General features: G+C 43.3%; 1 protein-coding gene across 2 annotated transcripts in view; it reads left to right on the top strand.

Moving 5' to 3' along the window:
• Positions 1-663: 663 nt before the first annotated feature.
• LOC106568544 (netrin receptor DCC) overlaps positions 664-16389 on the top strand; it is a 596063-nt gene continuing 580337 nt past the window's right edge. For both annotated transcript variants that reach the window (XM_082960596.1, XM_082960595.1), the window contains exon 1: positions 664-1135. In XM_082960596.1, the coding sequence (XP_082816722.1) occupies positions 1048-1135 (88 nt within the window). In that variant the 5' untranslated portion in view covers positions 664-1047. The remainder of the gene's footprint in view (positions 1136-16389) is intronic.

Here is a 16389-nt window from a genome sequence, read left to right as displayed (position 1 = left end):
CCCAGGTAGGACTATTCCTCTGACCTGGTAGGTTATTGAACCCAGGTAGGACTATTCCTCTGACCTGGTAGGTTATTGAACCCAGGTAGGACTATTCCTCTGACCTGGTAGGTTATTGAACCCAGGTAGGACTATTCCTCCTGTCTTAAGACAACATTAACCCACTTGGCTAAAACAACAGTCGGACACAAATCTTCACATTGATTTCCCTGTCATGTTTTCAAGCTGTATACCATTTTAGCTATAAATAATTTCCTAGATTTGTTGGACAATTGTGCATAAATCTGAATAGTTGACATTCACAATTATTCCCGTAATATATGTTACTTTCTTATGAGTCAATACTTCCTTTCTGTCACTCTTTATCATTGGTAAAAAATGTAATATCCTGACTTCCAGAATAAAGTCGAATAATTTGATCTGTTCCACCACACAGTGTAGGTGGCATGACCTCATGACTCTGGAGAGTGGAGATTAATCGTATTTATAGTTCTTAATTTGACCAGAGATGGCAGGCGAGCTCTCTCATTCCCCTCAAACAGCCTGGAATCCCAGCTAGAACACCACGTTGATTCCATAGTTCCATCGATCCTGCAAAACGCTCCAGTCCGTTCCAGTGGAGTTTTTCATTCCCACTCCACTCTTTACCTCCAACACCGTTAGATCAATGAATTCGCGTACCCATCTCCTCTCTCTCACTGGTCTCCCACAGTGAACCGCTGGACAGCTCCCGTTACGAGTATACAGAGGCTGCATGTCCGTTCCTAAGTCTTGGGGATTTCTACCGCGTTACGCTTGGAGCCTTTGCGCAGAAAAAGATGGAGAACTAACGGTTTTAGTTGTTGCTTCATAACTTGGAAACTTATCACCGCTGTACCTGCTTTTTGTTGCTATTGTATTAGGAGATTTTTTTTTTGTTGTTGTTGGGAGCAAGCAACCAGTTCCATACGCACCACGTTAACGAACTGATCCGTGCGTTGTGTGGTTTTTAGAGAAGAATTGTTGTGTGATAGTGGGACTAGTGTCGCTCAGCGGTGAAGTGCAATCATGGACGGATCATTTGGATGTATTTGCCTGAAAATACTTTCGGTATTTGTCTGGTTATGCTATCTCGCCGGCGATTCAACATCATATAGTAAGTACTGAATAAAAGATATTTCAATGTCGAAACATGTCAACTATGCGGGTGTGTATGCGCACAAAAAAAAAAAAAAAGAAGAGAGAAGCTGTGTTGTGTGTTGCATACAAATGTATTTCGTTGACACATCGACTGTAGGCTATTGCTGGAGGTAGACTTCCATTGGATGCGTATTGGTCTTGCTACTGTTTGCATAGAAGCCAACAGCTTTACGCTTGACTTTTACTCGGTTTTATAAAAATGTTGCTACCTTTTTCAACCTGTTTTAAAATGTTCCTGCATATCTTAGTCTACGTGTTTCACGTAGCCTAATTTCTTCTCGTTGTATTATTTTACAACCCTGTTGATTTGCTGATTGGCTATGATGAAATAACTCTGAATTGGCAATTTGCACCTGATCGAATCTATTCTCTCTCTTTCTCTCTCTCTTTCTCTCTCTCTCTCTCTCTCGCTCTATGTGTGTGTAGGTAGAATAATATCTCTGAACCTCTATATTTAGAATTCACAATAAAATGTGTTATAGTAACTATATAACCTTTTAAATTGATGTTCATTGAGGGAATACAGTGCATTTGTGTCAATAGGTCAACCTGCTTGAACCTAGTAGACTGACTATGTAAATCAAACCACATTTAATCAAGCTGAACTAGGCTGGTCTACTGCCTATATAGTCTCTATAGTACTCAACTAGTGGCATAGCCTTTATCCTACCCCCCCACCCTCATCCCCACCCAGACACAAAACACATCCATAGTCCTACCTGGTCATTATACACTAGTACAGCGTTATTACCAGGTCAAGGACTAGCAGGTGGGTCCCTCATAGCAGTATTGAGCATTAGTGCTTTTATAAGGTTGTGTTTCGGTTCAATTCTTCTTTCTTTTTTTTAAACATTAAATGCACTATGCATTATGTGGGTTGAATGCTGTGACAACGTAGAATAAAACAATGAATACAAGTCCCCATGATGGTGGTGACTGCCCCATTTCTGCATTATCACTTATTTAACCATCAGTTTATTCACTTTACTCAAATAAAATATTTCAATTGTTGTGTATATTACATTTGTTTTGTTTGATGACTTAATTTATTTCATTACAAAGTCCATCATCTCATCTCTAAAGATCTATTCAAAGTAAAGGCATCATTTATTGATTGATCTGAATAACGACGATCAATCACTTAGATCATGGTTCCCCAAACTCGGTCCTGCCCCCAGGTCCTGCCCCCCCCCCCCCCCCCCCCCCCCTGCATGTTTTGGTTGTTGCCCTAGCCACACCACACAGCTGATTCAAATAATCAAAGCTTGATGATGAGTCGGTTATTTTAATCAGCTGTGTAGCGCTGGGTAGTGTGGGGGGGTGGGGGGTGGGGGGGTGGGGGGGGGGGTCCCCTGATTTAGATCATGTATTTTTAAGTAGAGATACCTTGCGAAGAAACTGTTTTCCATCCCCTCTTGGTCCTGTATTCTTCTGTCTCTTTTATGTAGCAGGTGTAACAGAAACACGGACATGTTCAAGTTGGTACACAATGGAATATGGCCATTGTCGTTGATTGACAACAAAAAAAATTCTGCAGTAAACTATGTAGAATAGTTGCCTGTTGGAAACTACAACTCCCTGCTACATCGCACAGTTCTGGCTTGATCTGATTCATCTATAGAGAAACTACAACTCCCTGCTACATCGCACAGTTCTGGCTTGATCTGATTAATCTATAGAGAAACTACAACTCCCTGCTACATCGCACAGTTCTGGCTTGATCTGATTAATCTATAGAGAAACTACAACTCCCTGCTACATCGCACAGTTCTGGCTTGATCTGATTAATCTATAGAGAAACTACAACTCCCTGCTACATCGCACAGTTCTGGCTTGATCTGATTAATCTATAGAGAAACTACAACTCCCTGCTACATCGCACAGTTCTGGCTTGATCTGATTAATCTATAGAGAAACTACAACTCCCTGCTACATCGCACAGTTCTGGCTTGATCTGATTAATCTATAGAGAAACTACAACTCCCTGCTACATTCCACAGTTCTGGCTTGATCTGATTAATCTATAGAGAAACTACAACTCCCTGCTACATCGCACAGTTCTGGCTTGATCTGATTAATCTATAGAGAAACTACAACTCCCTGCTACATTGCACAGTTCTGGCTTGATCTGATTAATCTATAGAGAAACAGAACAATGTGCACACTTAGATCAAAGGGATTTTTTTTTTACTAAATATAAATATAACAATTAAACTGATATTGGTCAATTAGTTGTTTAAAAAAAGAAAAATAACCAAATTGTCAGTTGATCGCTCAGCACTACCTTCTAGACTAGTACTGTAGTGACTGGTAATCTGGGGACTGGTGGGTACCTTCTAGACTAGTACTGTAGTGACTGGTAATCTGGGGACTGGTGGGTACCTCCTAGACAATTGAGACACAGTGAGAGAGGGTGTGTTAGAGAGGGTGTGTTAGAGAGGGTGTCTCAAATAGGGTGTGTTAGAGAGGGTGTGTTAGAGAGGGTGTCTCAAATAGGGTGTGTTAGAGAGGGTGTGTTAGAGAGCGTGTGTTAGAGAGGGTGTGTTAGAGAGGGTGTGTTAGAGAGGGCGTGTTAGAGAGGGTGTTTCAAATAGGGTGTGTTAGAGAGGGTGTGTTAGAGAGCGTGTGTTAGAGAGGGTGTCTTAGAGAGGGTGTGTTAGAGAGGGCGTGTTAGAGAGGGTGTTTCAAATAGGGTGTGTTAGAGAGGGTGTGTTAGAGAGGGTGTGTTAGAGAGGGTGTGTTAGAGAGGGTGTGTTAGAGAGCGTGTGTTAGAGAGGGTGTGTTAGAGAGGGTGTGTTAGAGAGGGTGTGTTAGAGAGGGTGTTTCAAATAGGGTGTGTTAGAGAGGGTGTGTTAGAGAGGGTTTGTTAGAGGGTGTGTTAGAGAGGGTGTGTCAGAGAGGGTGTGTCAGAGAGGGTGTGTTAGAGAGGGTGTGTTAGAGAGGGTGTCTCAAATAGGGTGTGTTAGAGAGGGTGTGTTAGAGAGGGTGGGTCAGAGAGGGTGTGTCAGAGAGGGTGTGTTAGAGAGGGTGTGTTAGAGAGGGTGTGTTAGAGAGCGTGTGTTAGAGAGCGTGTGTTAGAGAGGGTTTGTTAGAGAGGGTGTGTTAGAGAGGGTGTGTTAGAGAGGGTGTGTTAGAGAGGGTGTCTCAAATAGGGTGTGTATGAGACAGTGTGAGAGGGTGTTTAAAATTGTCCCTGCAGGGTGTGATTTGTAGGTTAATCATAATGTCTGATACCAATACCGTTAGAGGTGAATGACCACTCACAGTAAAATGATGTGGGCCGTCTCCACATAAGTATTGCAATAATATCTGGTTTGTATTTTTGGTTACCCTTTATATTTGAAGTCAATGTCAAATAATTCAAACAAACCAAAGTGTTATGTGCTGGTAAAGCAGATTACATCAGTGTAGAGCAGTGTTAAAATATCTCTCTCTGAATGCAGCTGATATCGGTGTTAAAATATCTCTCTCTGAATGCAGCTGACATCAGTGTTTAAATCCCTCTCTCTGAATGCAGCTGATATCAGTGTTTAAATCCCTCTCTCTGAATGCAGCTGACATCAGTGTTTAAATCCCTCTCTCTGAATGCAGCTGACATCAGTGTTTAAATCCCTCTCTCTGAATGCAGCTGATATCAGTCTAGACCAGTGTTTAAATCCCTCTCTCTGAATGCCACTCTTAATCAAGTGTCATGAGTAGTCAGGTCATGAACTCACAGTAAAACTCAGGGCTTTACAATGACCGAATGACAGTGTCTCCCTATGCCACATTCAGTAGTCCTCATGCTCTGGTGTTTGCAGTACACTATGCGGTTTATTACAATATCTTTACCATTTAGAAGTCTGAAAAATATGGCTGCTGATGGTTCATAGGTCAAGGACAGGATTGGGATGGACCACTAAGGAGTCCCTTTATTGAGCATAACAACAGAATCACGCAGACTGTCTGTGTAATTAGTATATATTACAGATCCCCATTAGTTCCTGTCAAGGCAGCAGCTACTCTTCCTGGGGTTTATTACAGATCCCCATTAGTTCCTGTCAAGGCAGCAGCTACTCTTCCTGGGGTTTATTATGGATCCCCATTAGTTCCTGTCAAGGCAGCAGCTACTCTTCCTGGGGTTTATTACAGATCCCCATTAGTTCCTGTCAAGGCAGCAGCTACTCTTCCTGGGGTTTATTACAGATCCCCATTAGTTCCTGTCAAGGCAGCAGCTACTCTTCCTGGGGTTTATTACAGATCCCCATTAGTTCCTGCCAAGGTAGCAGCTACTCTTCCTGGGGTTTATTACAGATCCCCATTAGTTCCTGTCAAGGCAGCAGCTACTCTTCCTGGGGTTTATTATGGATCCCCATTAGTTCCTGCCAAGGCAGCAGCTACTCTTCCTGGGGTTTATTATGGATCCCCATTAGTTCCTGCCAAGGCAGCAGCTACTCTTCCTGGGGTTTATTATGGATCCCCATTAGTTCCTGTCAAGGCAGCAGCTACTCTTCCTGGGGTTTATTATGGATCCCCATTAGTTCCTGCCAAGGCAGCAGCTACTCTTCCTGGGGTTTATTATGGATCCCCATTAGTTCCTGCCAAGGCAGCAGCTACTCTTCCTGGGGTTTATTATGGATCCCCATTAGTTCCTGCCAAGGTAGCAGCTACTCTTCCTGGGGTTTATTATGGATCCCCATTAGTTCCTGCCAAGGCAGCAGCTACTCTTCCTGGGGTTTATTATGGATCCCCATTAGTTCCTGTCAAGGCAGCAGCTACTCTTCCTGGGGTTTATTATGGATCCCCATTAGTTCCTGCCAAGGCAGCAGCTACTCTTCCTGGGGTTTATTATGGATCCCCATTAGTTCCTGCCAAGGCAGCAGCTACTCTTCCTGGGGTTTATTATGGATCCCCATTAGTTCCTGCCAAGGCAGCAGCTACTCTTCCTGGGGTTTATTATGGATCCCCATTAGTTCCTGCCAAGGCAGCAGCTACTCTTCCTGGGGTTTATTATGGATCCCCATTAGTTCCTGCCAAGGCAGCAGCTACTCTTCCTGGGGTTTATTATGGATCCCCATTAGTTCCTGCCAAGGCAGCAGCTACTCTTCCTGGGGTTTATTATGGATCCCCATTAGTTCCTGCCAAGGCAGCAGCTACTCTTCCTGGGGTTTATTATGGATCCCCATTAGTTCCTGCCAAGGCAGCAGCTACTCTTCCTGGGGTTTATTATGGATCCCCATTAGTTCCTGCCAAGGCAGCAGCTACTCTTCCTGGGGTTTATTATGGATCCCCATTAGTTCCTGTCAAGGCAGCAGCTATTCTTCCTGGGGTTTATTATGGATCCCCATTAGTTCCTGTCAAGGCAGCAGCTACTCTTCCTGGGGTTTATTATAGATCCCCATTAGTTCCTGTCAAGGCAGCAGCTAGTCTTCCTGGGGTTTATTATGGATCCCCATTAGTTCCTACCAAGGCAGCAGCTACTCTTCCTGGGGTTTATTATGGATCCCCATTAGTTCCTGCCAAGGCAGCAGCTACTCTTCCTGGGGTTTATTATGGATCCCCATTAGTTCCTGCCAAGGCAGCAGCTACTCTTCCTGGGGTTTATTATGGATCCCCATTAGTTCCTGCCAAGGCAGCAGCTACTCTTCCTGGGGTTTATTATGGATCCCCATTAGTTCCTGCCAAGGCAGCAGATACTCTTCCTGGGGTTTATTATGGATCCCCATTAGTTCCTGCCAAGGCAGCAGCTACTCTTCCTGGGGTTTATTATGGATCCCCATTAGTTCCTGTCAAGGCAGCAGCTACTCATCCTGGGGTTTATTATAGATCCCCATTAGTTCCTGTCAAGGCAGCAGCTACTAGTTCTGGGGTTTATTATGGATCCCCATTAGTTCCTGCCAAGGCAGCAGCTACTCTTCCTGGGGTTTATTATGGATCCCCATTAGTTCCTGCCAAGGCAGCAGCTACTCTTCCTGGGGTTTATTATGGATCCCCATTAGTTCCTGCCAAGGCAGCAGCTACTCTTCCTAGGGTTTATTATGGATCCACATTAGTTCCTGCCAAGGCAGCAGCTACTCTTCCTGGGGTTTATTATGGATCCCCATTAGTTCCTGCCAAGGCAGCAGCTACTCTTCCTGGGGTTTATTATGGATCCCCATTAGTTCCTGTCAAGGCAGCAGCTACTCTTCCTGGGGTTTATTATGGATCCCCATTAGTTCCTGCCAAGGCAGCAGCTACTCTTCCTGGGGTTTATTATGGATCCCCATTAGTTCCTGCCAAGGCAGCAGCTATTCTTCCTGGGGTTTATTATGGATCCCCATTAGTTACTGCCAAGGCAGCAGCTATTCTTCCTGGGGTTTATTATGGATCCCCATTAGTTCCTGTCAAGGCAGCAGCTACTCTTCCTGGGGTTTATTATAGATTCCCATTAGTTCCTGCCAAGGCAGCAGCTATTCTTCCTGGGGTTTATTATGGATCCCCATTAGTTCCTGTCAAGGCAGCAGCTATTCTTCCTGGGGTTTATTATGGATCCCCATTAGTTCCTGCCAAGGCAGCAGCTCCTCTTCTTGGGGTTTATTATGGATCCCCATTAGTTCCTGCCAAGGCAGCAGCTACTCTTCCAGGTGTTTATTATGGATCTCCATTAGTTCCTACCAAGGCAGCAGCTACTCTTCCTGGGGTTTATTATGGATCCCCATTAGTTCCTGCCAAGGCAGCAGCTACTCTTCCTGGGGTTTATTATGAGTCCCCATTAGTTCCTGTCAAGGCAGCAGCTACTCTTCCTGGGGTTTATTATGGATCCCCATTAGTTCCTGCCAGGGCAGCAGCTACTCTTCCTGGGGTTTATTATGGATCCCCATTAGTTCCTGTCAAGGAAGCAGCTACTCTTCCTGGGGTTTATTATGGATCCCCATTAGTTCCTGCCAAGGCAGCAGCTACTCTTCCTGGGGTTTATTATGAGTCCCCATTAGTTCCTGCCAAGGCAGCAGCTATTCTTCCTGGGATTTATACACAAATAACGGAATACCACAATATTACAATACCACAGTACCACAATACCATATTATTACAATACTACAATACCACAATATCACAATACCACAATACCACACTATTACAATATTACAATACCACAATATTACAATACCACAATATTACCATACCACAATATTACAATATTACAATACCACAATACCAAAATACCACAATATTACAATGCCACAATATTACAATATTACTATGCTACAATACCACGATACAACAATTGACTGTGTGCAGGAGAGTGATATATCCTCATTAGTTGTGTAATCTAGAGAGTGAAGATATCCTCGTTAGTTGTGTAATCTAGAGAGTGAAGATATCCTCGTTAGTGTGTAATCTAGAGAGTGAAGATACCCTCGTTAGTTGTGTAATCTAGAGAGTGAAGATATCCTCGTTAGTTGTGTAATCTAGAGAGTGAAGATATCCTCGTTAGTTGTGTAATCTAGAGAGTGAAGCTACCCTCGTTAGTTGTGTAATCTAGAGAGTGAAGATATCCTCGTTAGTTGTGTAATCTAGAGAGTGAAGATACCCTCGTTAGTTGTGTAATCTAGAGAGTGAAGATATCCTCGTTAGTGTGTAATCTAGAGAGTGAAGATATCCTCGTTAGTGTGTAATCTAGAGAGTGAAGATTTCCTCGTTAGTTGTGTAATCTAGAGAGTGAAGATATCCTCGTTAGTTGTGTAATCTAGAGAGTGAAGATATCCTCGTTAGTTGTGTAATCTAGAGAGTGAAGATATCCTCGTTAGTTGTGTAATCTAGAGAGTGAAGATATCCTCGTTAGTTGTGTAATCTAGAGAGTGAAGATATCCTCGTTAGTTGTGTAATCTAGAGAGTGAAGATATCCTCGTTAGTTGTGTAATCTAGAGAGTGAAGATATCCTCGTTAGTTGTGTAATCTAGAGAGTGAAAATATCCTCGTTAGTTGTGTAATCTAGAGAGTGAAGATATCCTCGTTAGTTGTTTAATCTAGAGAGTGAAGATACCCTCGTTAGTTGTGTAATCTAGTCTCATCTGAGGTAGCAGGCAGCAGAAACACAGTCTTATTTCTCCCAGATCTGCTAAATACTGACATCCATGTCATATTGACTGGTTTAATCTTCTCCACAAGCTGCTGCAGCTTAATGATTGGGCCAGCCTCTCTGTAGACACACACAAGTTGAGTCACAAAATGCGCCCTCTTCCCTCTATCAGGGCTTCTGCCTGAAACTTTTTCAGTTGGTGACACTAGTCCATGATTTTGTCGCGAAGAAAAATGTGTCCTCGGTGTCACGCATTATGAAAACAATTTAATCAGCTTATGAAGTCATTCACAGTGTTTTAGATTACTGGAGATGGCTGACTTGTCAAAAAATAAATTGTTTCATCTTCTGACATGTCCAAGCAGGAATTCATGATTCAAGATATTTTTTTGTTGTTTAATGTGCAACCTAATCCTAGTCACGAATTGTGGGTTGACAATAAGATATTGTTGTTATATTATACTGTTAAAATAGGGCTCCAGAATTATCTGAATTTTGTTGTTTGTTGTTGACGAATTTACCTACATCTTTATGTTCGCGTAATATCATACGTTAAAATGTATTTGGGGATAATTCACCACATGAGGAAGGAAGACTTAGCTAGATCGCTAACATGAAGTATAACACCCAGTTTTAGTAGTCCTGTATTCATCCAACAGTAAATGTAATGTCCTAACAAAACTGTTGTAGCCTGCTATCCTTTGCACTCTGGCGATGGCTGATGTGCATTTTCTCTGCATGCTCCGTATCTCAAAACCATGTCAAATAACGTTGGTTGTAAAATAGCTGCTATTAAAAAAAACAATAATCATTCCCGAGAGCGCACATCAAGGTGGAGAGGCAGAGAAAGAGTGGTTTGCTCATCACAGCATCAGGGCTATAGCAAAACAGGCCCAGGGGATGGTCAGACACTTGCATTACAGGAATCATGAGGATAATGTACTTTACTGTTTGACTAAATTGTGGTTTTAGCTGCCCACTTTTGAGTGAGATGACCATTTAATGAATATTCAGCTCGTACTGATGCGACCAATTACTGTTTTTCCTCACACAGCCAAGTCAAAGGGTCACAAAATGGTCGCAGTCTGAAGCCTTTTGATAAGGGCCTAACGCGGTATCTCTCTCTCTCGCTCTCTCTCTCTCTTTCTCTCTTTCTCTATTGCTCTCTCTCTCTCTCTCTCGCTCTCTCTCTTTTTCTCTCTGTTTCTATTGCTCTCTCTCTCTCTGTCTCTCTCTTTCTCTCTCTCTCTTTCTTTCTCTTTCTCTCTTTTTCTTTTTCTCTCTCTTTCTCTTTCTATTGCTCTCTCTCTCTCTATATATATATATATGTGTGTGTCAGTTTCAGGTGAGATGTTTACATTCGCACCAATTTAATTTGTCTTCAGAAACAATTTCATGTTTTCGATCTGAAATACTTCCGGCTTGAATAAATAAAAACCATACCAGACTTGGAGTACATATGTAGAGCAGACTTACATCGTAAGATATATATAAAATAAACATATGATGCCTGTAACCAGTGAGATCAATATCAAGGCCATGATAATGTAGGTTCACTCTCCCTAATTGTATAGTGGGTCTGGCTAGTAGACATCTCTATCTTTATTTAGCTGAGATTTACTAGGAAAGGAAATATGTCTGGTCTGGTCTCACTTAGAGATTTACTAGGAAAGGAAAGATGTCTGGTCCCACTTAGAGATTGACTAGGAAAGGAAAGATGTCTGGTCTCACTTAGAGATTGACTAGGAAAGGAAAGATGTCTGGTCTGGTCTCACTTAGAGATTTACTAGGAAAGGAAAGATGTCTGGTCCCACTTAGAGATTGACTAGGAAAGGAAAGATGTCTGGTCCCACTTAGAGATTGACTAGTAAAGGAAAGATGTCTGGTCTCACTTAGAGATTTACTAGGAAAGGAAAGGTGTCTGGTCTCACTTAGAGATTGACTAGGAAAGGAAAGATGTCTGGTCTCACTTAGAGATTTACTAGGAAAGGAAAAGTGTCTGGTCTCACTTAGAGATTGACTAGGAAAGGAAAGGTGTCTGGTCTCACTTAGAGATTTACTAGGAAAGGAAAGGTGTCTGGTCTCACTTAGAGATTTACTAGGAAAGGAAAGATGTCTGGTCTCACTTAGAGATTTACTAGGAAAGGAAAGATGTCTGGTCTCACTTAGAGATTTACTAGGAAAGGAAAAGTGTCTGGTCTCACTTAGAGATTGACTAGGAAAGGAAAAGTGTCTGGTCTCACTTAGAGATTGACTAGGAAAGGAAAGGTGTCTGGTCTGGTCTCAGTGTAATGCAATGGAAAGCAATTATTTGTTGCTCTTGTTTACAGGTAGCCTGCAGGACACAAGTGCAGGTAGTTAAATAGATGCTGTTCTATACTTCTTATGCTACATACTGTATGTCAACTTACATACAGCATAGAACATACAACATGTCATGTACAGTTGAAGTCGGATGTACACCTTAGCCAAATACATTGAAACTCAGTTTTTCACAATTCCTGACATTTACTCCTAGTACAAATTTCCTGTCTTAGGTCAGTTAGGATCACAACCTTATTTTAAGAATGTGAAATGTCAGAATAATAGTAGAGAGAATGATTTATTTCAGCTTTTTTTTTCTTTCATCACATTCCCAGTGCATCAGAAGTTTACATACACTCAATTAGTATTTGGTAGCATTGCCTTTAAATTGTTTAACTTGGGTCAAACGTTTCGGGTAGCCTTCCACAAGCTTCCCATACTAAGTTGGGTGAATTTTAGCCCATTCCTCCTGACAGAGCTGGTGTAACTGAGTCAGGTTTGTAGGCCTCCTTGCTTGCTCACACTTTTTCAGTTCTGCCCACAAATGTGGAAGACCCATTTGCGACCAAGCTTTAACTTCCTGACTGATGTTTTGAGATTTTGCTTCAATATATCTACATAATTAGCATTCCTCATGATGCCATCTATTTTGTGAAGTTCACCAGTCCCTCCTGCAGCAAAGCACCCCCACAACATGATGCTTCCACCCCCGTGCTTCATGGTTGGGATGGTGTTCTTCGGCTTGCAAGCCTCCCCATTTTTCCTCCATACATAATGATGGTCATTATGGCCAAACAGTTACATTTTTGTGTCATCAGACCAGAGGACATTTCTCCAAAAAGTATGATCTTTGTCCCCATGTGCAGTTGCAAACTGTAGTCTGGCTTTTTTATGGCGGTTTTGGAGCAGAGGCTTCTTCCTTGCTGAGCGGCCTTTCAGGTTATGTCGATATAGGACTCATTTTACTGTGGATATAGATACTTTAGTACCTGTTTCCTCCAGCATCTTCACAAGGTCCTTTGCTGTTGTTCTGGGATTGATTTGCACTTTTCGCACCAAAGTACGTTCATCTCTAGGAGACAGAACGGGTCTCCTTCCTGAGCGGTATGATGGCTGCGTGGTCCCATGGTGTTTATACTTGCGTATTATTGTTTGTACAGATGAACGTGGTACCTTCAGGCGTTTGGAAAATACTCCCAAGGATGAACCAGACTTGTAGAGGTCTACAATTTCTTTCTATGAGGTCTTGGCTGATTTCTTTTGATTTTTCCATGATGTCAAGCAAAAAGGCACTGAGTTTGAAGGTAGGCCTTGAAATACATCCACAGGTACACCTCCAATTGTCTCAAATGATGTCAATTAGCCTATCAGAAGCTTCTAAAATCATGACATCATTTTCTGGAATGTTCCAAGCTGTTTAAAGGCATAGTCAACTTCGTGTATGTAAACTTCTGACCCACTGGAATTGTGATACAGTGAATTATAAGTGAAATAATCTGTCTGTAAGCAATTGTTGGAAAAATGACTTGTGTCATGCACAAAGTAGATGTCCTAACCGACTTGCCAAAACTGTAGTTTGTTAACAAGAAATTTGTGGATTGGTTGAAAAACAAGTTTTAATGACTCCAACCTAAGTGAATGTAAACTTCCGACTTCAACTGTATAAATAACATAAACATTGAATAAAATGAAGCGTTATTTTGTACATGTGTTCTGCTTTAAATTGTTCTCAGGGTCTTGGAGCATTTCATAATGCTGGGAAATGTTGGGGAGGGAGGAGGGAGAAGGAGAAGGAGGAGGAGCATGGTAGAGGATGAATGGAGGAAAGAGAGGAGGGAGGGAGGTAGAAAGGAAGGAGGGGGAATGGAAGGAGGGAGGAAAGGGGGGAGGGAGGGAGGGAGGTAGGAAAGGGAGGAGGGAGGGAGGGATGGAAGGAGGTTGGAAAGGGAGGAGGGAGGGATGGAAGAAGGGAGGAAAGGGAAGAGGGAGGGATGGAGAAGATGAATGGTAGAGGATGGAGGATGGTGGAGGATGGTAGAGGATGGAGAGAGGAGGGAGGATAGAGGAGGGAGGGATGGAGGTGGTGGATGGAGGGAGGAGGGAGGGAGGATGGAGGATAGAAGATGGAGGGAGGGAGGAAGAGAGGGAGGATGGAGGGAGATAGAGAGCGAGAGAGGATGAGGGAGGGAGGAGGATGGTGGAAGGAAAGGGATGGGGGAGGGAGGGAGGGAGGGAGGGAGGGAGGGAGGGAGGGAGGGAGGGAGGGAGGGAGGGAGGGAGGGAGGGAGGGAGGGAGGGAGGGAGGAAAGGGATGGGGATGGAGGGAGGGAGGGAGGGAGGGAGGGAGGGAGGAGAATGGTGGGAGGAAGGGATGGGGGATGGGTGAAGTGCAGTGCAGGGAGCCTTGGGCATGGTGCATCACTAATCTTTATAAGTGGTTGTACATTTCACACCACTGTACAGAAGTGTGTGTGTGTGTGTGTGTGTGTGGGGGGGGGGGGTATTTCACGGCCAATGTATGAGGCAGAATGGCTGTTCTTTGCTCAGTGGTTTCAGGAGGCTCCAACAACCTACTATGAATATTTATAGCGTTAGCTTCAGTAAACACTCTGATCTGGGCTCAGATTAGGGCAGTGACAATTACCGTATAACCGTGTAACTCACGGTTATGGATGAAGAATGTCATGAAAATAAAATTACCGTCATAACCGTTTCAGGCGGGACGGCAGGGGCTTTGTGCGGTTGAGTCCGTTTCTGCTGTAACATGGACTACAGTAACATGGACTGCAGTAGCATGGACTGCAGTAGCATGGACTGCTGTAGCATGGACTACAGTAGCATGGACTACAGTAGCATGGACTACAGTAACATGGACTACAGTAACATGGACTACAGTAACATGGACTGCAGTAGCATGGACTGCAGTAGCATGGACTACAGTAACATGGACTACAGTAGCATGGACTGCAGTAGCATGGACTACAGTAACATGGACTACAGTAACATGGACTGCAGTAGCATGGACTGCAGTAGCATGGACTGCTGTAGCATGGACTACAGTGGCATGGACTACAGTAACATGAACTACAGTAGCATGGACTACAGTAACATGGACTACAGTAACATGGACTACTGTAGCATGGACTACAGTAGCATGGACTACAGTAACATGGACAACAGTAACATGGACTACAGTAACATGGACTGCAGTAGCATGGACTACAGTAACATGGACTACAGTAACATGGACTGCAGTAGCATGGACTACAGTAGCATGGACTGCAGTAACATGGACTACAGTAACATGGACTACAGTAGCATGGACTACAGTAGCATGGACTACAGTAGCATGGACTACAGTAACATGGACTACAGTAACATGGACTGCAGTAGCATGGACTACAGTAGCATTGACTGCAGTAACATGGACTACAGTAACATGGACTACAGTAGCATGGACTACAGTAACATGGACTACAGTAACATGGACTACAGTAACATGGATTACAGTAACATGGACTACAGTAACATGGACTACAGTAGCATGGACTACAGTAACATGGACTACAGTAACATGGACTACAGTAACAAAGACAGCGGTTACTATGATGACAGCAGTTATTACGATGACGACGGTTATTACGATGCCAACGGTTATTACGATGACAGCGGTTATTACGATGACAGCGGTTATTACGATGACAGCGGTTATTACGATGAGAAAGATTATTACGATGACAATGGTTATTATGATGACAGCGGTTATTATGATGACAGCGGTTATTACGATGACAGCAGTTATTATGATGACAACGGTTATTACGATGACGGTGGTTACTACGATGACGGCGGTTACTACGATGACAGCAGTTATTACGATGACGACGGTTATTACAATGACGACGGTTATTACGATGACGACGGTTATTACGATGATGACGGTTATTACGATGACGGCGGTTACTACGATGACAACGGTTATTACGATGACGACGGTTATTACAATGACGACGGTTATTACGATGACGACGGTTATTACGATGATGACGGTTATTACGATGACGGCGGTTACTACGATGACAGCAGTTATTACGATGACGACGGTTATTACGATGACAACGGTTATTACGATGACAGCGGTTATTACGATGACGACGGTTATTATGATGACAACGGTTATTACGATGACAGCGGTTATTACGATGCCAATGGTTATTACGATGCCAGCGGTTATTACGATGACAGCGGTTATTACGATGACAGCGGTTATTACGATGACGACGGTTATGACGATGACGGCGGTTATTACGATGACGGCGGTTATTACGATGACGGCAGTTATTACGATGCCAACGGTTATTACGATGACGACGGTTATTACGATGATGACGGTTATTACGATGATGACGGTTATTACGATGACGGCGGTTACTACGATGACAACGGTTATTACGATGACGACGGTTATTACAATGACGACGGTTATTACGATGACGACGGTTATTACGATGATGACGGTTATTACGATGACGGCGGTTACTACGATGACAGCAGTTATTACGATGACGACGGTTATTACGATGACAACGGTTATTACGATGACAGCGGTTATTACGATGACGACGGTTATTATGATGACAACGGTTATTACGATGACAGCGGTTATTACGATGCCAACGGTTATTACGATGCCAGCGGTTATTACGATGACAGCGGTTATTACGATGACAGCGGTTATTACGATGACGACGGTTATGACGATGACGGCGGTTATTACGATGACAGCGGTTATTACGATGACGGCAGTTATTACGATGCCAACGGTTATTACGATGACGACGGTTATTACGATGACAGCGGTTATTACG

The sequence above is a fragment of the Salmo salar genome, chromosome 13 (assembly GCF_965601325.2).
Source record: "Salmo salar chromosome 13, fSalSal1, whole genome shotgun sequence".
NCBI classification, from domain to species: Eukaryota; Metazoa; Chordata; class Actinopteri; order Salmoniformes; family Salmonidae; genus Salmo; species Salmo salar.
The sequence above is the reverse complement of the archived record's forward strand: the minus strand, read 5'-3'. Positions and strand labels throughout refer to the sequence as shown.